At 36.1% G+C, this 15904-nt stretch overlaps 4 protein-coding genes across 19 annotated transcripts; 2 read left to right on the top strand and 2 right to left on the bottom strand.

The window, feature by feature from the left end:
• Window positions 1-390: 390 nt before the first annotated feature.
• AT5G60130 (AP2/B3-like transcriptional factor family protein) lies at window positions 391-1988 on the top strand (the record flags this gene model as incomplete). Of its 5 annotated transcripts, NM_001203648.1 has the most annotated exons (5): window positions 613-674; window positions 751-821; window positions 923-1387; window positions 1466-1561; window positions 1646-1906. In NM_001203648.1, the coding sequence occupies 5 exons, from the start codon at window positions 665-667 to the stop codon at window positions 1904-1906; spliced, it is 903 nt and encodes a 300-aa protein (NP_001190577.1). The 5 variants fall into 5 exon arrangements, with proteins under 5 accessions (NP_001318844.1, NP_001330294.1, NP_001330295.1 ...); NM_001345394.1 differs by having other exon boundaries at window positions 391-674; window positions 923-1561; window positions 1646-1935; NM_001345395.1 differs by having other exon boundaries at window positions 391-821; window positions 923-1561; window positions 1646-1988.
• A 45-nt stretch (window positions 1989-2033) lies between these two features.
• On the bottom strand, window positions 2034-6088 carry TOE2 (target of early activation tagged (EAT) 2). 6 transcript variants are annotated; one of them, NM_001203647.1, is made up of 10 exons: window positions 5092-6088; window positions 4929-4954; window positions 4809-4839; window positions 4616-4703; window positions 4397-4542; window positions 3935-4023; window positions 3616-3806; window positions 3368-3481; window positions 2683-3015; window positions 2034-2315 (listed from the first exon to the last, which is right to left on the bottom strand). In NM_001203647.1, exons 1-9 carry the CDS (start codon window positions 5622-5624, stop codon window positions 2710-2712), a joined length of 1524 nt encoding a protein of 507 aa, NP_001190576.1. In that variant the 5' UTR covers window positions 5625-6088; the 3' UTR covers window positions 2034-2315; window positions 2683-2709. The 6 variants fall into 6 exon arrangements, with proteins under 6 accessions (NP_001190576.1, NP_001331667.1, NP_001331666.1 ...); NM_001345393.1 differs by having other exon boundaries at window positions 3703-3806; NM_125405.4 differs by having other exon boundaries at window positions 2048-2315; window positions 3682-3806.
• A 4751-nt stretch (window positions 6089-10839) lies between these two features.
• Window positions 10840-11823, bottom strand: PUM18 (pumilio 18; the record flags this gene model as incomplete). Its single annotated transcript, NM_125404.1, has 1 exon — window positions 10840-11823. The coding sequence occupies one exon, from the start codon at window positions 11821-11823 to the stop codon at window positions 10840-10842; it is 984 nt and encodes a 327-aa protein (NP_200819.1).
• Window positions 11824-12361: 538 nt separating this feature from the next.
• Window positions 12362-15806, top strand: PRR3 (pseudo-response regulator 3). Of its 7 annotated transcripts, none has more exons than NM_001203645.2 (11): window positions 12362-12648; window positions 13122-13542; window positions 13631-13792; window positions 13889-14022; window positions 14104-14277; window positions 14369-14516; window positions 14639-14918; window positions 14999-15029; window positions 15109-15294; window positions 15364-15431; window positions 15526-15800. In NM_001203645.2, the coding sequence occupies exons 2-11, from the start codon at window positions 13275-13277 to the stop codon at window positions 15560-15562; spliced, it is 1488 nt and encodes a 495-aa protein (NP_001190574.1). In that variant the 5' UTR covers window positions 12362-12648; window positions 13122-13274; the 3' UTR covers window positions 15563-15800. The 7 variants fall into 7 exon arrangements, with proteins under 7 accessions (NP_001190574.1, NP_001331791.1, NP_001331790.1 ...); NM_125403.3 differs by having other exon boundaries at window positions 12372-12648; window positions 13115-13542; window positions 15526-15806; NM_001345387.1 differs by having other exon boundaries at window positions 12362-13542; window positions 15526-15806.
• The last annotated feature ends 98 nt before the right edge of the window (window positions 15807-15904 follow it).

Genomic DNA, 15904 nt, shown 5'->3' with positions numbered 1-15904 from the left:
GGACAAAGGTCGTCCTTTGTGTTGGAGTAATCTCAAAAGACATTATAGTAAAATGACAAATGGGTTTGGGTTTGTGTTTTGTTGTTGGCACCACTTTTGTATACAAACTTACAAATCAAAATAAGAAAGAGAACCAAACAATATGTTGCAAATAGATTTGGAGGAAATCACTAGGCCTTCCACTGACTACTATAAAACCCCATCTCGAATGGGACCAAAATAATTTAGGTCCATTGGTTTTCGCGGGCCTTGGTTCTTTCACGAATCTTCTTTTAAAACGAAGTCGTTCTAAGTAGTCTTTTACGGTTTTACCATTTGAAGCAACAAGTATAGAAACAGAGAGAAACCTCTGTTTTCAAGTTTTTGCTACAAAAGTCGAAAGCCACTCAACGGAAACCGTACTATCTGAGAAATCTGGGGTTTGAAGAACTGTACTCATCTTAAAATTAGGGTTCCAAATCTCAGCTCTACATTGAAGTAAATGTAGTTAGTAAAGTTTTTTTTTTCCATTTGAAACAATAAGCGTTCAAGTCTCTGCTTTTAGCTACAAAAGGAAAAAAACACTAAATCAAACAATAAGATCGGAGAACGCATATTAACCTTCAGTTAAATCAAACAATTAGGGTTTCACAGAGATCTAGACAAAGAGCAGACAGAAGTGAAGATGAACAAAGGTTTCTTCTTTTTTGTTCTTGATTCTACATTTACACAATGTATCCTCTGTTTTGATCTTTTCTTGCTATCGAACAGGAGTTTCTTTGGATAATTGTGTTCCAAAATTCTTCAAAGTTTACTTACCTGATGAGTCCGGAGATGATATGGTAAAACACTCTTCTCTTCTCTCTGTTTTTTTTGTGGGTTTTTCTGAGATGTTCTTCTGTAGATTTCTATTTGGTTGAAACTTTTAGATTGTATAATGCAGGTACTACCCATTTCTTTCACCAGATTTTTACCAAAGTCTTTGCCTGAAACTGTAACTGTTAGAAGCATTTCTGGAAATATTTGGAAATTGGAGTTAAAGAAATGTTGTGGTGATGATGATACTGAGAAATTCGTTATGGTTAATGGGTGGAAGAGGATTGTGAAGGACGAAGATCTCAAGGGAGGAGATTTCTTAGAGTTTGAGTTTGATGGCTCTAGTTGTTTCCATTTCTGTATCTATGAGCATAGGACAATGTGTAAAAAGATAAGAAGAAGTTCAGATCAAAGCGAGGAGATCAAAGTGGAATCTGATAGTGATGAACAAAATCAGGCCAGTGATGATGTTTTATCTCTTGATGAGGATGATGACGATTCTGATTATAATTGTGGTGAAGACAATGATAGTGATGATTATGCTGATGAAGCTGCTGTCGAGAAAGATGATAATGATGCTGATGATGAAGATGTTGATAATGTTGCTGATGATGTTCCTGTTGAAGATGATGATTATGTTGAGGCTTTTGATTCTAGAGATCATGCTAAGGCTGATGATGATGATGAAGATGAAAGACAGTATCTGGATGATCGTGAGAACCCATCTTTTACTCTGATCCTTAATCCGAAGAAGAAAAGCCAACTGGTAAGTAAAAACTGAATGTGAAAGAGCTTTTCATTTAACATCGTTGGGTTGTGAGTTTTTATGATGTTTTTTTTCATAAAGCAGCTCATCCCAGCTCGGGTTATCAAAGACTATGACTTGCACTTCCCTGAGAGTATCACTCTTGTCGATCCACTTGTGAAAAAATTCGGGACATTGGAGAAGCAGATCAAGATTCAGACAAATGGTAGTGTGTTTGTCAAGGGATTTGGCAGTATCATCAGAAGGAATAAAGTGAAGACAACGGATAAGATGATATTTGAGATCAAGAAGACTGGTGATAATAACCTGGTTCAAACAATCAAGATTCACATTATCAGTGGATGATTATTTATATCTCTCTCTCTCTCTCTCTCTCTCCATCTCTCTGTCTTTAGTTACGTGTTTTGGAGTTAAATCAAGATTATTGTGGTGTATTGAATTAATGTAAGAGTTTTTAATTTCTAAAACTTATCAGATCTATACAAATTTATAGTCTCTCAAGTCTCAATAGCTTTCTTCATTCATACATATAGAATGCATTGTACTTTACGCTGTTCATATTAATATCAGAGACATTATAGTAAAATGGCAAATGGGTTTGGGTTCTGTTTTGGTATTATCCCTCAGTTTATGTTACAAATCAAAAGCAGAAAGATAAATCACACAATGACAATAAGTACAACAGATCTTGGGAGAATTCAGCGTCGTTTTGGCTGGCCTTCCAACTTATTCCAACCTCAGGGCTGTGTAGAACCTGCACGTTCACATACAAAGTATGTTATTACGTGTAGTATTGTAGGATCTTAGGAAAACTATTGCCTCAAATATGTGTTTGAGATTGACAGAGAAGCAGAAAACAGGAGGGTGATAATACTACACAACTTGGAACTCTTCCTTAGTCTTCTTCTATTCGCTAAGCATTCATCATACTTTTCATGTTTCCATCAAGATTCATATGAATACAAACATCTCAAACTCTTTTTCTTTAGTGGTCTTCTATCAAAATTTTTTTTTTTTTTCTTTTGGATTGTAAACGTAACGTATAACAGGAAGAGGAAACTACAGCTTGTGTGCTGAGCCAAACGATGAGTTGAATGTTGTTGTTTCCAAGAAAGTCTTACCTTGAGTTATGCGGAGGAAGGAGGAAGCTATGGTGGTGGTTGTGGGCGGTTCATGAGATTGTGTTGGTGCTGAGATATGTAATCAGATGGGTGGATAACATAGAGACCGGGCTGATTCAGATTGACGAAGGGCTGAGAAGGATGATGAATAGCTGTGGATGAAGGAGGGCGTGTAGCTGAGAGTGAGAATCCTGATGATGCTGCATTTGAAAACAGTGGCGGTGCTGTAGCTGCTACGGCGGTCCCACCACTGGACTGATCATGCCCTTGCCATGTCCTGGCTGGGAAGCTTTGATGAGAACGTAACATAAGCCCTTTCTCTGGTGTTCTTTCCTGGAGACAAGAATTTAACTTTTAGGACAGAAGATTATTCATTCAAATCTTCAAGAATATCACAACATAGAAGAAGAACTAACAAGCAACAACATAGACCTGTTCTCAAAGGATATCAAAGAGTTGAGCTCAAGTACTTAACTGATCAAATATCACAACAGTAACCACTTGATGAACATCTAGCTGAATTTCATATCACACAAATTACTCATAGGTAGGGTAAAGTTCGATAAATTTAAAATTGTCATTCTATTTCATATTGTATGTTAGTTCTGGACAGAAGGTAAAAATTGTGAGGCAGTGACAAACAGTTGGATATAACGAGATGTGTGCTATGGTATTTACTATTTACCATGGGTGAAAAGAACGCAGAAGGAAGGGCATGCCGGTTATTAAGATGGTCTGAACCCCTCTTCAAGAAATTGAAAGGCGTATCACATGCCGCTGCAGCCATGTGGTTCTCCATCTGTGAGTATATCAAATGAAGAGCAAGAAATTCATGAATAAATGAAAAAACATGAGGGCTCGAGCTAGCAAAGGAGACAGTATCTTTGAGTTCCAGATTGCTATGACATATCGACAAAGAAACATTTGACTAACAGTTGCAGCAAAACGCATATGAAAGTAAAGTAAATCATATTTGGTGCACTGAAGAAAAAATTGCACCATGGTGTTCCTTCCACATACGGAATTGTTAGGGACATGGTGAAGCCGGAGGGCCCTATCTTTTTGCTTCGGACCATCTCCTAGTGAAAGAGAGATTCCCAAGTTGAGGTCGAGCTTAACATTAGCTAAATAATAAGATCAGGAAAACAAGTTAGTCGTAGCTTTTCAAATATTGAGCAGAGATATCAATGATGACAGCAAAAGCTGCATAGCATCGACCAGTTTAACAAGCAAGGAACATCAATTACATTACCTGCCTCGGGAATCATTCGGGATGCATGAGGCTCAATTAAGGAAGCAGCTTCCCTTCCCTTCCATTGTACGGCTGCCTTGTCACAACCCCTAATTCCATAAGAATCTGAGCAATTAGTCATGAATTTTCCTAATAGATCAATAATTCAGGATAAAAGACTTCCTCATAATGTAATTTACAACCATCACTAGCGTACAGCTCATACTCAGATGACAATCATCCCAAGATAGATATAAATGTCTCATAGCCATCAAAATCTCTATATATAACTCATAATCACAAACGGGTCTTCCTGCTAATGGTTCTAACAGAAGCCCTTTTCAACTAACGAAAAATTACCAAACTCTTCATCTGAACCACTCCACTCTTTTTAGCAATGACTGACAACCACATTCAGACAAAAACACAAATAACATAGCATTTGTAAAAGCCCATACTTAGATCCCAGGAAAAGTTAATTACATGTTTCCATGAAGCTGCTCCATTTGAGCTCCCCACCCGCCAATCTTTTGCAAAGCAACTCCTTGATATCTAGAATTATTCCTTGAGAAACCAGAGCTCTGTCGCCGAAGTACTTGCACAACTTCCTCTTTGGAAAGATTCGCCATCTGTAAAGTTTGAAAACCAGATAAGAACAAATCAAAGCGTACATGTCTTCATTTGTACATCTGTAATCAAAACCTGCTTGAGATCCTCTTCATAATCGCCAATAACGAAATTGATGTCAGCTTCCAGACCCCGGAATTTGACAGCAGCTCGATCATACGCCCTACACCAACGAAAGTTGAACTTAGGAAACAATTGTATCATAACGAAAAAACAGTTGAGTGATCAATAAGATCAAACAAAAAAATATCATTTCCAAAGGCATTACCTAGCTGCAGCATGGGCAGTATCAAATCCACCTATTGAATTCAAAAGTTAAAGCTTTTATTAGAGAACTAAGATCCCAGCAGAAATCAGTTCACAGTAGTACAGCCATTAGAATCCATACCTAAATAAACTTGTTTACCGCAATCCCTGCAACCATGAAAATTGACAAAAAAGAAACTTGTAGATTAATACAAAATCTAAACCAAGCTCTTCCATTTTCGACCAAAGATCAACAACTCATCTAAGACCTATCTAAAAGATAAATCAATCAGTAGTAGATATACCAGATATGCGATTCCCATCTGCCTGTCCTCCGATAGAAAGTGACGCCTCTATACTGAGAACTCTTAGACCTAGGACCTCTCCTGCTTTTCTTCACCGGCTGTGATGGTGGCTGCATCACCCGTGAAGCATCGCCACCACCGCTCCCGCTACCTATAAAGTCTCCACCTTGTTTCCCCCTCTGGAAGGAAATATCAACGGTGCTCCTTGAACTTTGAGCGCTCGAATCCATAAAGTTCATGCCTTTAGCAACAGGAAAAAACTCCTTAGTCATCATCACAGCACTTCTTTCATCATCATCTTCTTCTTCTTCTTCTCCTCCTCCTTTCAGTATCTCAAATTGAAACTTGACCGTTCGTGTAGAGCACAACTCATCTTCACCATCTATACAGCTAGAAGCTTCAGCATTAACAACAGAAGAGTTCGACGTCACCGATTCATCCATCTGATTCAAAGAAACCCCTTTAACAGTAATCGAATCTCGTTCGTTCTGAGTAGACTCGGTCGAGTCGACGTCGAGATTGAGATCCAGCATCAATCTCAAAAAAGTCAACAAAAAAGCAAACAAAACTCTGAGCTTTCACAACAACAACAAAAACTATTTCTTCAAGCTCTTACTTACACATTGATCAATAAATTCAACGATCGCCGTCGATTTGAAATAAACAGAGCTCATAAATCACATTACATAGGTGAAAATCAGCACGAGTATGGAGAAATCAAACGGAGATTTAGATTCTGAAATCAATCAAAAACACGACGGAGGAGGAGAAGGAATAATAACCAAAGAGAAAGAAGGAAAAAGCTCAATCACTAAGGAGAGAAATGAGATTGAGGAGACATGGAGATGAAGAGTTGAGTATTGGTCTATGGGGATTTGAAGAGACAAAATAGCTATCGCCGGACGAAAGAGATAATCGTCGGCGATTAGAGAAAATAAAAAGAGAACGGGGAATGATGATGGGACGTAAGCCTGTGGGTTAGTGGCAACAAAGGAACATTTTAACATTTATTTATTCCTTCCATCTTTCTCGGCAATTTGATACCGGTTTTGCCTGTTTCCGGTTTGAAGTAAAAACGTGCTACTTGTTTTTGTTTTATTAGCTTGGTTTAAATTTATGATTAGTGCTTTTACAGTTTTACTATGATAAATTTACGGTTTAAACTGTATGTGTTAAGCTTTTCTGTGATTTCTTTACCAAGATAAGTTATTAAATACAGTATTAGTACTAAATAGATCTGTTAAGGCCTAGGGACAATGAGGTGCATTTTGTTCATGGAATGAGGATTTAATGGATGTGTTCATCTTGGTTAAATCAATTTGAAGCGTGTTCTTCGAAACATTTTGTAAACACATCTGAAAATCATCAAATTTAATTGGGGTTTCACTTTTTATCCTTGAACAAACTCAACTAAAGTGATTTAGTAATTCAAATTTATAGAATGAATCAAACGAAATTCGTTTTTGTATCCTATATAGTATATCTTATTATTAATCTGCAAACAAAGATTGGTAAAGAAAAGCGAATCTACACTATTATATTCACAACTTTGAAGACACATAAAAACCAAAAAACACTTTGAAGTCACATATTCATAGCTTTGAAGACAAAGCATTTGTTTTCATTTAATGGCGGGTCCTATATTTGCAGCTACGTCCTCCTCACAAACAAAAATCTGTAAAGACTTAAAAGAGTGAGATAGAATAATATGACTTTTTATTGATTTATATGGATAACAAGTATCCAACCAACGTAACAAATGTGTCACATGTAAAAAAAAATGTGTCACATGTTAGAAAAAGGTGTAGAAGCTAGCTATAATCAACAATTACATGCATAAAGTAACAAAAGTTATATCATTTTAAGAAGTTGTTATTATTACAAAAACGAATGTGTATGGAAAATAGTTAAAGATGATGGGGAAAAAAATCACTAACATCAGGTTTGATAGCTTTAGTTTTTCTTACTGGACATAGTGATGAAATTTTGTTTTAATTTCTAAGGTTTTGACACATTAATTACTATTGAAATTGAATGATGTATGTTATCTTCGCCTTGTTTGTAGCCAAGTTTTAGTAAGGCCTTGAATGAGTGTGGTTTTTAAACTAGTTTTTGGTTTTAATTTTTTCTAAAATCTATTTTGTAGCCATTCAAGATTTTGAGAAAACAAGTTTTCCTAAAATATAGGAAATCTAGTTTTTGAGTGTTTTAACAATTTTTCAAAGAAAACCAAAATCTATGTTTTGGGAGTTTCTCTCTCAAAAACAATCGATCACATTTTTTATTTTATTTTTAGATTTGTTTTGTAAAAAAAATACTATCCATTAACATAAAAACCAAAATCTAAACAAATTACCATTCAAGTTTTTTAAGAAACTAAAATCTACACCAAAAACAAAAACCAAGAAAATCAAAAACTAAAAACCAAAAACCAAAATCCAAAATCCAAAAACCATTTTAAAAACTACAAACATTCATGGCCTAAATAAAAATGAAGCATGTGTTTCCTAGTTCCTACAATATCACATTGTAAAAATCTATCAAGGCTAGAGAAAATTATCTCTGCATCAACTGTGTCTCAATTTTCTTTTAGATTTTCATTGAATGAATAGCTATAAGTAGAAAAAAAACACATATCCGATCAAACGTTGATAACACAAACATATTGTATCAAATCTTATGGTATCTTGTATTCATTAGTATTGTCTAAATCTCTAAGACTACTACATAGCTTGAGAGCAATGTGATACAAAGAGATCAACAAAGAAATGGATAGGTTTCCAAAATGGATAATTTCGAAAGTCTAAAACAAAATATATTTTGAGTACAAGAAGACATAGGAAAGAACAAAAGCCAATAAAGGGGGATTCTTTTACAATCAAAGGAAATTATTGTTTATTAAAAATAGAAATAAAATGTACGTAACAACGTATTATGTTCTTAACACAGGTTACGGGCGAAAAAATGAAAATGACCTAAAAATATCTATTCTTTGTGTCCATACGAATCTCTTTTTTCTTTGGAAATGTTTATTGAGTGGGGTAGGTCAAATGAACATTCCGACTGGTTTTAGCCGGTTGCCAAAACTTAAGAGTGTCAGAAAAATCTCGAAGATCATGGATTTTAACGAGTAGTATAAAGCCACGTGTACAACAGAGATTGAACCCCAGCCATTCAACTACTCTCTCAGCCATCTTAGGTCACATATCTGATCGGACGGCCCATGTCCATTCTTACTTTCCTTAAATTTAGGGAATTTAACAGTTTCACAATTTATCTAGTTTTTTTTTTTCATTTTCATGCCCACATTCCTTTCTTTCAATCTCTTTATCAAGATTTTACCAAGTACAACCTTAATTTTACTTTTGCCTAAATGTCAAAGTGAAAATTAGGTTGTTAGAGTTACATACTTGCACATTAAAGCGTCTATACGGAACGATATTGATACATTAAAGAAGAAAAAAAACAGAGTCTTTATCTAGAATTTAAAATGTCACTGTTTTATATTATTTACCTTTTTTTGTTGTCATTTTCGTAATAAATATTATCAATCATTTCTTTGTGAAATCATAATATATTAATCATATAAGGCAGACGAGGTTGAATTTAAAGACGTGGACGCCTGCTGTCCTATCCTTGCAATGATAATTTTCATATATATATATTTTTTTGGCAAAGTCTTGATACTAATTTATTACAATTTGGCTAAATTTACCGTGGCAAGACATGAGATAGATCATATATTATTCATTTTGCTGAGAACGCAACAAATTCATTTTCACCAATCTATGCATTTCGATTGAAGGCTTGTTCATGATTGTCTATCTAAAAATTAGTAACATTTGTTTCCGCTATGTACAGATTCACTAGAATTGATGTTGCTATAATGCTATGATTCCATTATGGAATAAAACCATAAAATATTTATTTTAAAATCAAGGATAATATTTAAATTATCATAGTTGTCCATAAAGTCCATGACCATATGATTTTACGATTTATATTATTCAGCAAATGAATATTGTTTCTGGTACGATGTGACACGGCAAGTTCAAGTTGGCCATTCTTTCGTGCGATTGTTAAATTATACCGATTTCAACAAAGACATAGGAATTGTCAAGTATCTTTATCTAATATTTTAAACGTAAGACCAATTGAAAACAAAGTAATAATGTGTTTTTATTTACAGCTCTTGATTTTGGTTTGTTTTGTCTTCGGAAAAGAGAACACAAGAAGAAATGATTAAGCCAATTTCATTTTTTTTCACATTGTAACTCTTCTTCATAAAAACTTCAACTTTCTTTAGAAAAGCAGTTAAAGACGAAAACATCTCTTACAGGAGTTATATTATTATATATGTGACTACCCCCGACCAATTTAAGTATTGTAACTAGTTTAAGACATAAACAACAGTTATTATAGTTAGCAACGAAGCTTAAATGAGTCCAAGATGTTTGCAATGTTGTTTCCCTGAGACCTACACCAAGAGATGGAGAAAAATGCTTGAGCTTCTGCATCAAACCCCAAAAAAAATCAATCCTAGTCCTAGACATCTCCTTCGAGAACCTCAGTGCCTTGCCTACCACGATATTCCCAAACTCAATCTTTGCCAGCCTCATCAACCTATCTCCGTCGCACTCCAAAAGCTCCACAACCACCACTACCGTTGACTCCTCCGCATACAGAAGTTACTACATACTTCTAAAACGAGAGCTCAATGCAATGACCATAAAGATTAACTGCGATGATCCCTAGATAAAATGGATTTGATCTTGTCACTTGCTAATGAGAGCATTAATGTCAAATTATAAAGATTTTAACTAATGCGAGTTTTAATTTTTTTTTTACATTAATTGACTTGTATTCATAGAACATTTGTAGCAAAAACTTGGAAAACAGAGGTTTCTCTCTATTGTTATACTTGTAGGGCTTCAAATTGGAAAAAGAAAAAAACACTGCTAAAACGCCATCGTTTTCGAAAATTAGTCATTAGAGGCCCACGGGAACACGATATATGGGCCTAAGTTTCGGTCAATTCTATATAAGAAAATGACAATACTGTCCTAAATAATAGAGGCACAGAGACAGAGAAAAGCTTTTAACTTACTGGTTTTACAACTGTGAGCTGATTTCTGATGTGCCACTCTATTAAAAGCTTTTAACTTATTGAATTCATTAGTTTGTTTGGTTATTTTTCGTTAATGTGAAAAAGTTTCTGCTAGAACCATTAGCAGGAAGATCCGTTTGTGATATCTAGAGATTTCTGATGGCTATGAGACATTTGTATCTATCTTGATAAGATTGTTATCTGAGTATAAGCTGTATGCTCTTCGTGATTTTCCTGCTAATGGTTCTAGCAGAAACTTTGGGCTTGTGACAAGGCAGCCATACAATGGAATGGAAGGGAAGCTGCTTCCTTAACTGAGCAAGGTGCGATTTTATCTTTAGTGCACCAAATATGATTTACTTTTCTTTCATAAGGTGTTGATGAAGTTTGCAATGTGTATTCGTTTACAGCTCTCGATTTAGGTTTGTTTTGTTTTCAGAAATAAGAACACAAGAAGAAATGTATTAGCCAATTTCGTTTTTCAAATTGTGTAAACTCTTCTTCATAAGAACTCCAACTTTACAAAACAAAATAGTAGTTTATGACGAAACACTTTTCTTACCAGAGTTATGTAACTACATTGAACACCGGAACAATTAAACTATTGTAAGCTGGTTTGAAAAATAAACACAGAGTTATAATCAGCAACGAAGCCTAAATGAGTCCAAGATGTTTGCAATGTTGCTTCCGTGAGATCTACGCAAGAGACGGATAAAAGGCATGAGCTTCTGCACCAAACCCCAAAACAGATCCATCCTAGACATCTTGGTGAATCTCAGAGCCTTGACCACCACGAAATTCCCAAACTCATTCCTCGCCAGCCTCATCAACCTGTCTCCATCGCAACCCAAAAGCTCCACAACCACCACAACCATTGACTCCTCCACCTCCAAAAGCTTCTCCACGATGTAGCTTCCATACTTCTTAAACGATAGCTCAATGCACTGACCATAAAGATTAACGGCGATGTTGTGAATGCAACGCGAGTCATACAGTGTAAGCACATGTTGGACCACAAAGTTCCCTGAAGCATCGTTGCTTAGCCGGAGAGCGTTGGATGCGACCAATTCTAGTAGCTGATCTCTGTAGTAAGGATCGTCAGCGTCGGTTATGATATCATTGAGCGCGATGCAGCCGTGCTGGTCACACGCTAGGTCGAGAGCGTGGTAGAGAATGCGCTCGTACAATGCCTTTTTCATCACCTTGTCGAAAACGACCATGGCTCGTATCGTCACGTAGGATGCGTATTTGTCGGTCGTGATGTGGAGGAAGCGGCGCAAGATAGCGGCACAGAAGAAGGCGTCCACGTCATCTGATTTGCCGAGGAGCTTCTGCACGCGTCTCGAGCCGAACTTGGTTGTGACGATCGACATGAAGTAATCGGAGTCAGACGTAAGCAACGAGGCCATCCTCTGAAGCTCTGTTTTGTCTGAATTTGAGATCATCTCTTTAAAGTAAGACACACCATCGCCGTCAGTCATTAGGTTGAACAGAGCTGCGTGCAAGGGCGTGGCGGAGGCGCGTGGGGCGAATCCAGGAGGAGGAATGGAACCGGAGATTCCTTTAGGGTTTGGTAAAGCATTGAACATGGTCGACATTGAAAAGGGATTATCAGCGACTGCCATTGATAAATCTCTTGATGATCTACAGAAATTTCTCTAGAAAAGGGTTTAATCAGTTTGTGTGATTTGGGAGAAGTATGAGAGACTTGTGAATGAGAGATCTGTGGTGATGCGTAGAGTATTTATAGAAAAGTTAGGGCTTTTGTTTTTCTAGTTACAATTACACAACTCGGATTACTACTAGGAAAAGGAAAAGGAAACTTATTTGGTGGAGTTTCCTTTTTGTTTTGTCAATTTTCCTTTTTTCTTTGCATTTTCGTAACTGTCATGATTTTAATCTATCTTTTTTTGGTGTGTGAAGATAATAATAATCTATCTGAAACAAATGGAAATATGTAATTTGTTTTGTTGTAAATCGACAATAATTTAACATGTCGATAATCTCTAAAGTCTAAACCAACCCCTCGCAGTCCAAGCTTTTGATTTTGTCCACGTCACTAATCTCAGCATGCGTAAATTTATCTGGTCCTACTTGACACGTAGGTTAGTTCTGCCACGTCATCAAACTCCAAAATAATATCTTCTCTGACCTTTTTGTTCTACCACCTCCCAAAAAATCCCAGTCTTCTCTTCCTCTGATTCTCTATCAAGTTTTTTAAATTTTCTTTCTTTTTATTCTATTTTAGTAGCAATTTGGTTCTGTAAAGTTGTTGGTAAAAGAAAAATAGATACGAATCAAAACATTTTTGAATGATTAGGTGATTAAATGCTAAGCAAATCAGATTAAGCAAAAATCTGTTCTTTTTTGGTTGTAATTTGGTTTTTCAAGTCAGATATGGTGAGAGATTCTGGTGGTGGTGGTGTTCATCAATGGATTATGTGAAAAAGGTTTGCTTTTGTTTGTCTTGTCGCTTTTACAATCTGCTGCTGTTTGAATTTTGTGCTTATTTCATTAAGTATTATAGCTTAGAGCCTTAGAGTTTGATTTTGTATCTGGTTCTGTAGAGTTTATAAGAAATTTGAGAAAGTAGGAGATCTTTACAATCATCTAATGAATAAAAGAAACTGTGTTCAAAGTTTGTTAACTACTTACCAAGTACTGTGATAATTTTCCATTGGAACATTGATAGCTTTTGATTTTAGAAACAACAAGTTTCAGATTGTTTTCTAAAGCTGAGTGTGTGCTACTATTGAAATTTGATTTGGCTTGTTTAGTTTTTCTTTGGACAAGTTTGATGATTTATCCAAATTCAGTTTTTTATTTTTTGGTTCTGGTGTGAGACTGTGATCTTCTTACGGAATGTTGCTTTTTTTTTTGTTTCTCGTTTCTTATTGGGCTGAGGTTTTGGTGAAGGGATTAGAATAAGTTTGGGGAAAGAAGAAATGTGCAAGTGTTATGTCAGTGTAGAGGGGAAGTTTCTGCAGAATCTTAGCTGTTACTTGATGCTGCTTCTATTCTATCTTGTTCATGGAGGCTGGTCTTGACACTTTCATGAGATATTAGTATTCTAAAAATGTGTTTTAATAACATTGAAACTGGTGATGAAGTGGAAACCGAGAGGCAAGTGTTTGGTTCATCTGAAGAAGATGAATTTCGAGTTGAAGATACTGCTAGAAATACCAACAATGTACAGATTTCTCAACAACAGCAGCAACCGCTAGCTCATGTTGTGAAGTGGGAGAGGTATCTCCCAGTTAGATCGCTTAAGGTTCTTCTGGTGGAGAATGATGACTCAACACGCCATATTGTTACTGCCCTTTTAAAGAATTGCAGCTATGAAGGTTTTCTTATATTGAATTGATCATCCTTGTTTAGCAATCACATTTTTGCTTTTGACTAACAGTTGTAAATTTGGAAACTTTTTGTCAGTTACTGCTGTTCCGGATGTCCTTGAAGCCTGGAGAATTCTAGAAGATGAGAAAAGTTGCATTGATCTTGTCTTAACAGAGGTTGACATGCCTGTGCATTCAGGAACCGGTCTGCTGTCCAAGATTATGAGCCATAAGACACTTAAGAACATCCCCGTCATAAGTATTTACTCAAATCCTTGATTAAATTTTTGTTTATCCAGCTTCAATATGCCATGCTCAGTTTGTGTAACTCAAGATGTGATGTTTCTTTTTGTAGTGATGTCATCACATGATTCTATGGTTCTGGTCTTTAAGTGTTTGTCGAATGGTGCTGTTGATTTTCTCGTGAAACCCATTAGAAAGAACGAACTAAAGAATCTTTGGCAACATGTCTGGAGAAGATGTCACAGCGTAAGAGTTCTGATTTGGTTACCTGTTTTACAAAAGTTACTCTGTGTTTTTTTCTTACTTATGCGTTTATTGATTTACCAGTCTAGCGGAAGCGGAAGTGAGAGTGGAATACATGACAAGAAGTCGGTGAAACCTGAAAGCACCCAAGGGTCAGAAAATGATGCCAGCATCAGTGATGAACACAGGAATGAAAGTGGGAGTAGTGGTGGTTTGAGTAACCAAGATGGTGGGAGTGATAACGGGAGTGGAACTCAGGTAATCTGTTCTATGGCTATAGATAATAACAATGTCTGAATAAATCGGTTTATAAATTTTTGATTGGTTTTGCATTTATAAAAATATGTAGAGTTCTTGGACAAAAAGAGCCAGTGATACTAAGAGCACCTCGCCTTCAAATCAATTTCCCGATGCACCCAACAAGAAAGGAACCTATGAAAATGGATGTGCACATGTTAATAGACTGAAGGAGGCTGAAGATCAGAAGGAACAAATAGGTAAGAACGCAAATTAATTAGTCAATTAAAATGTGAGTACACTGATCTTGTGGAACAATTCCTTGAGATTCTCTCTGATTTACTTTAATTCAAAACAATGACTTTAGATGATATTGTATTAGGCACGGGATCACAGACAGGAATGTCTATGAGTAAGAAAGCTGAAGAACCAGGAGATCTTGAAAAGAATGCAAAGTATTCTGTTCAAGCTTTGGAGAGAAACAATGATGACACGCTGAATCGCTCTTCTGGTAACTCACAAGTAGAAAGCAAAGCACCTTCATCTAACCGAGAAGATTTGCAATCACTCGAGCAAACTCTGAAAAAAACAAGAGAGGATAGAGATTACAAAGTCGGTGATCGAAGTGTGTTGAGGCATTCAAATCTCTCTGCATTCTCAAAGTAAGTTCTTGACATTAACTGCAAATGAAATGTCGAACCTGTGACTGATTTGGAGTTATTGGTTCTCTTGTGATATGCAGATACAATAATGGTGCTACTTCTGCTAAGAAGGTAACTTTTCATGATGCTTGGCGCTGTCTTTGAAATTTATGCCGGTTTCATCAAAAACTTTGAACTTTTGCTGAGTTAGGCTCCAGAAGAAAATGTGGAAAGTTGTTCTCCTCATGACAGTCCTATTGCAAAACTGTTGGGTTCGAGTTCAAGCAGTGACAATCCTTTAAAGCAGCAGTCTAGTGGAAGTGACCGATGGGCACAAAGAGAAGCTGCTTTGATGAAGTTTCGCCTTAAACGTAAAGAGCGATGTTTTGAGAAAAAGGTAAGCTCTAAACAAGCTTAAGCTCTTGTTTCCTGAGACGAAACTAACGTTTTTTTTGGTATCCTTTAGGTTAGGTACCATAGCAGGAAGAAACTAGCTGAGCAACGGCCTCACGTCAAAGGTCAATTCATTCGCAAGTAAGTTCAAATCCTTTCCAAGATTTCTCCCTCTAGATGTTTCGAAAAGTATCCTGATATAGTAATGTACTCACATGGAGTCCTTTGCCTTTAGGAGGGATGATCATAAATCAGGAAGTGAAGACAATTGAACAACAAAATTGGTATAGAAGAGAGATCCACCTCCAATATCTGAAGAACAGAAGAAAATTTCACAAAGTGGCATTTTTTTTTTTCCATTTCCAAAAACAGATAGTAGTCTTGTTTAAATAACGTCATTACTATTCTACAAACATAATAATGTCGCTATAGTACTTCTTCTCTGAAAACAATAACTCATTAACATTTCAATAAATAATGTTACTCATTAATTAGTGTGTGTGTTTTATGAATATAATTTGAGTATTTAATTCTCTAATTTTTTTAAGAATTATTAGAGCGCATAATCTCCCGTCTATATAAATATCCTCCGGCGAATTCTTTTAGTTCTCATC

The sequence above is a fragment of the Arabidopsis thaliana genome, chromosome 5, assembly GCF_000001735.4.
Source record: "Arabidopsis thaliana chromosome 5, partial sequence".
NCBI lineage: Eukaryota > Viridiplantae > Streptophyta > Magnoliopsida > Brassicales > Brassicaceae > Arabidopsis > Arabidopsis thaliana.
This window is presented reverse-complemented; position numbering and strand designations above follow the sequence as displayed.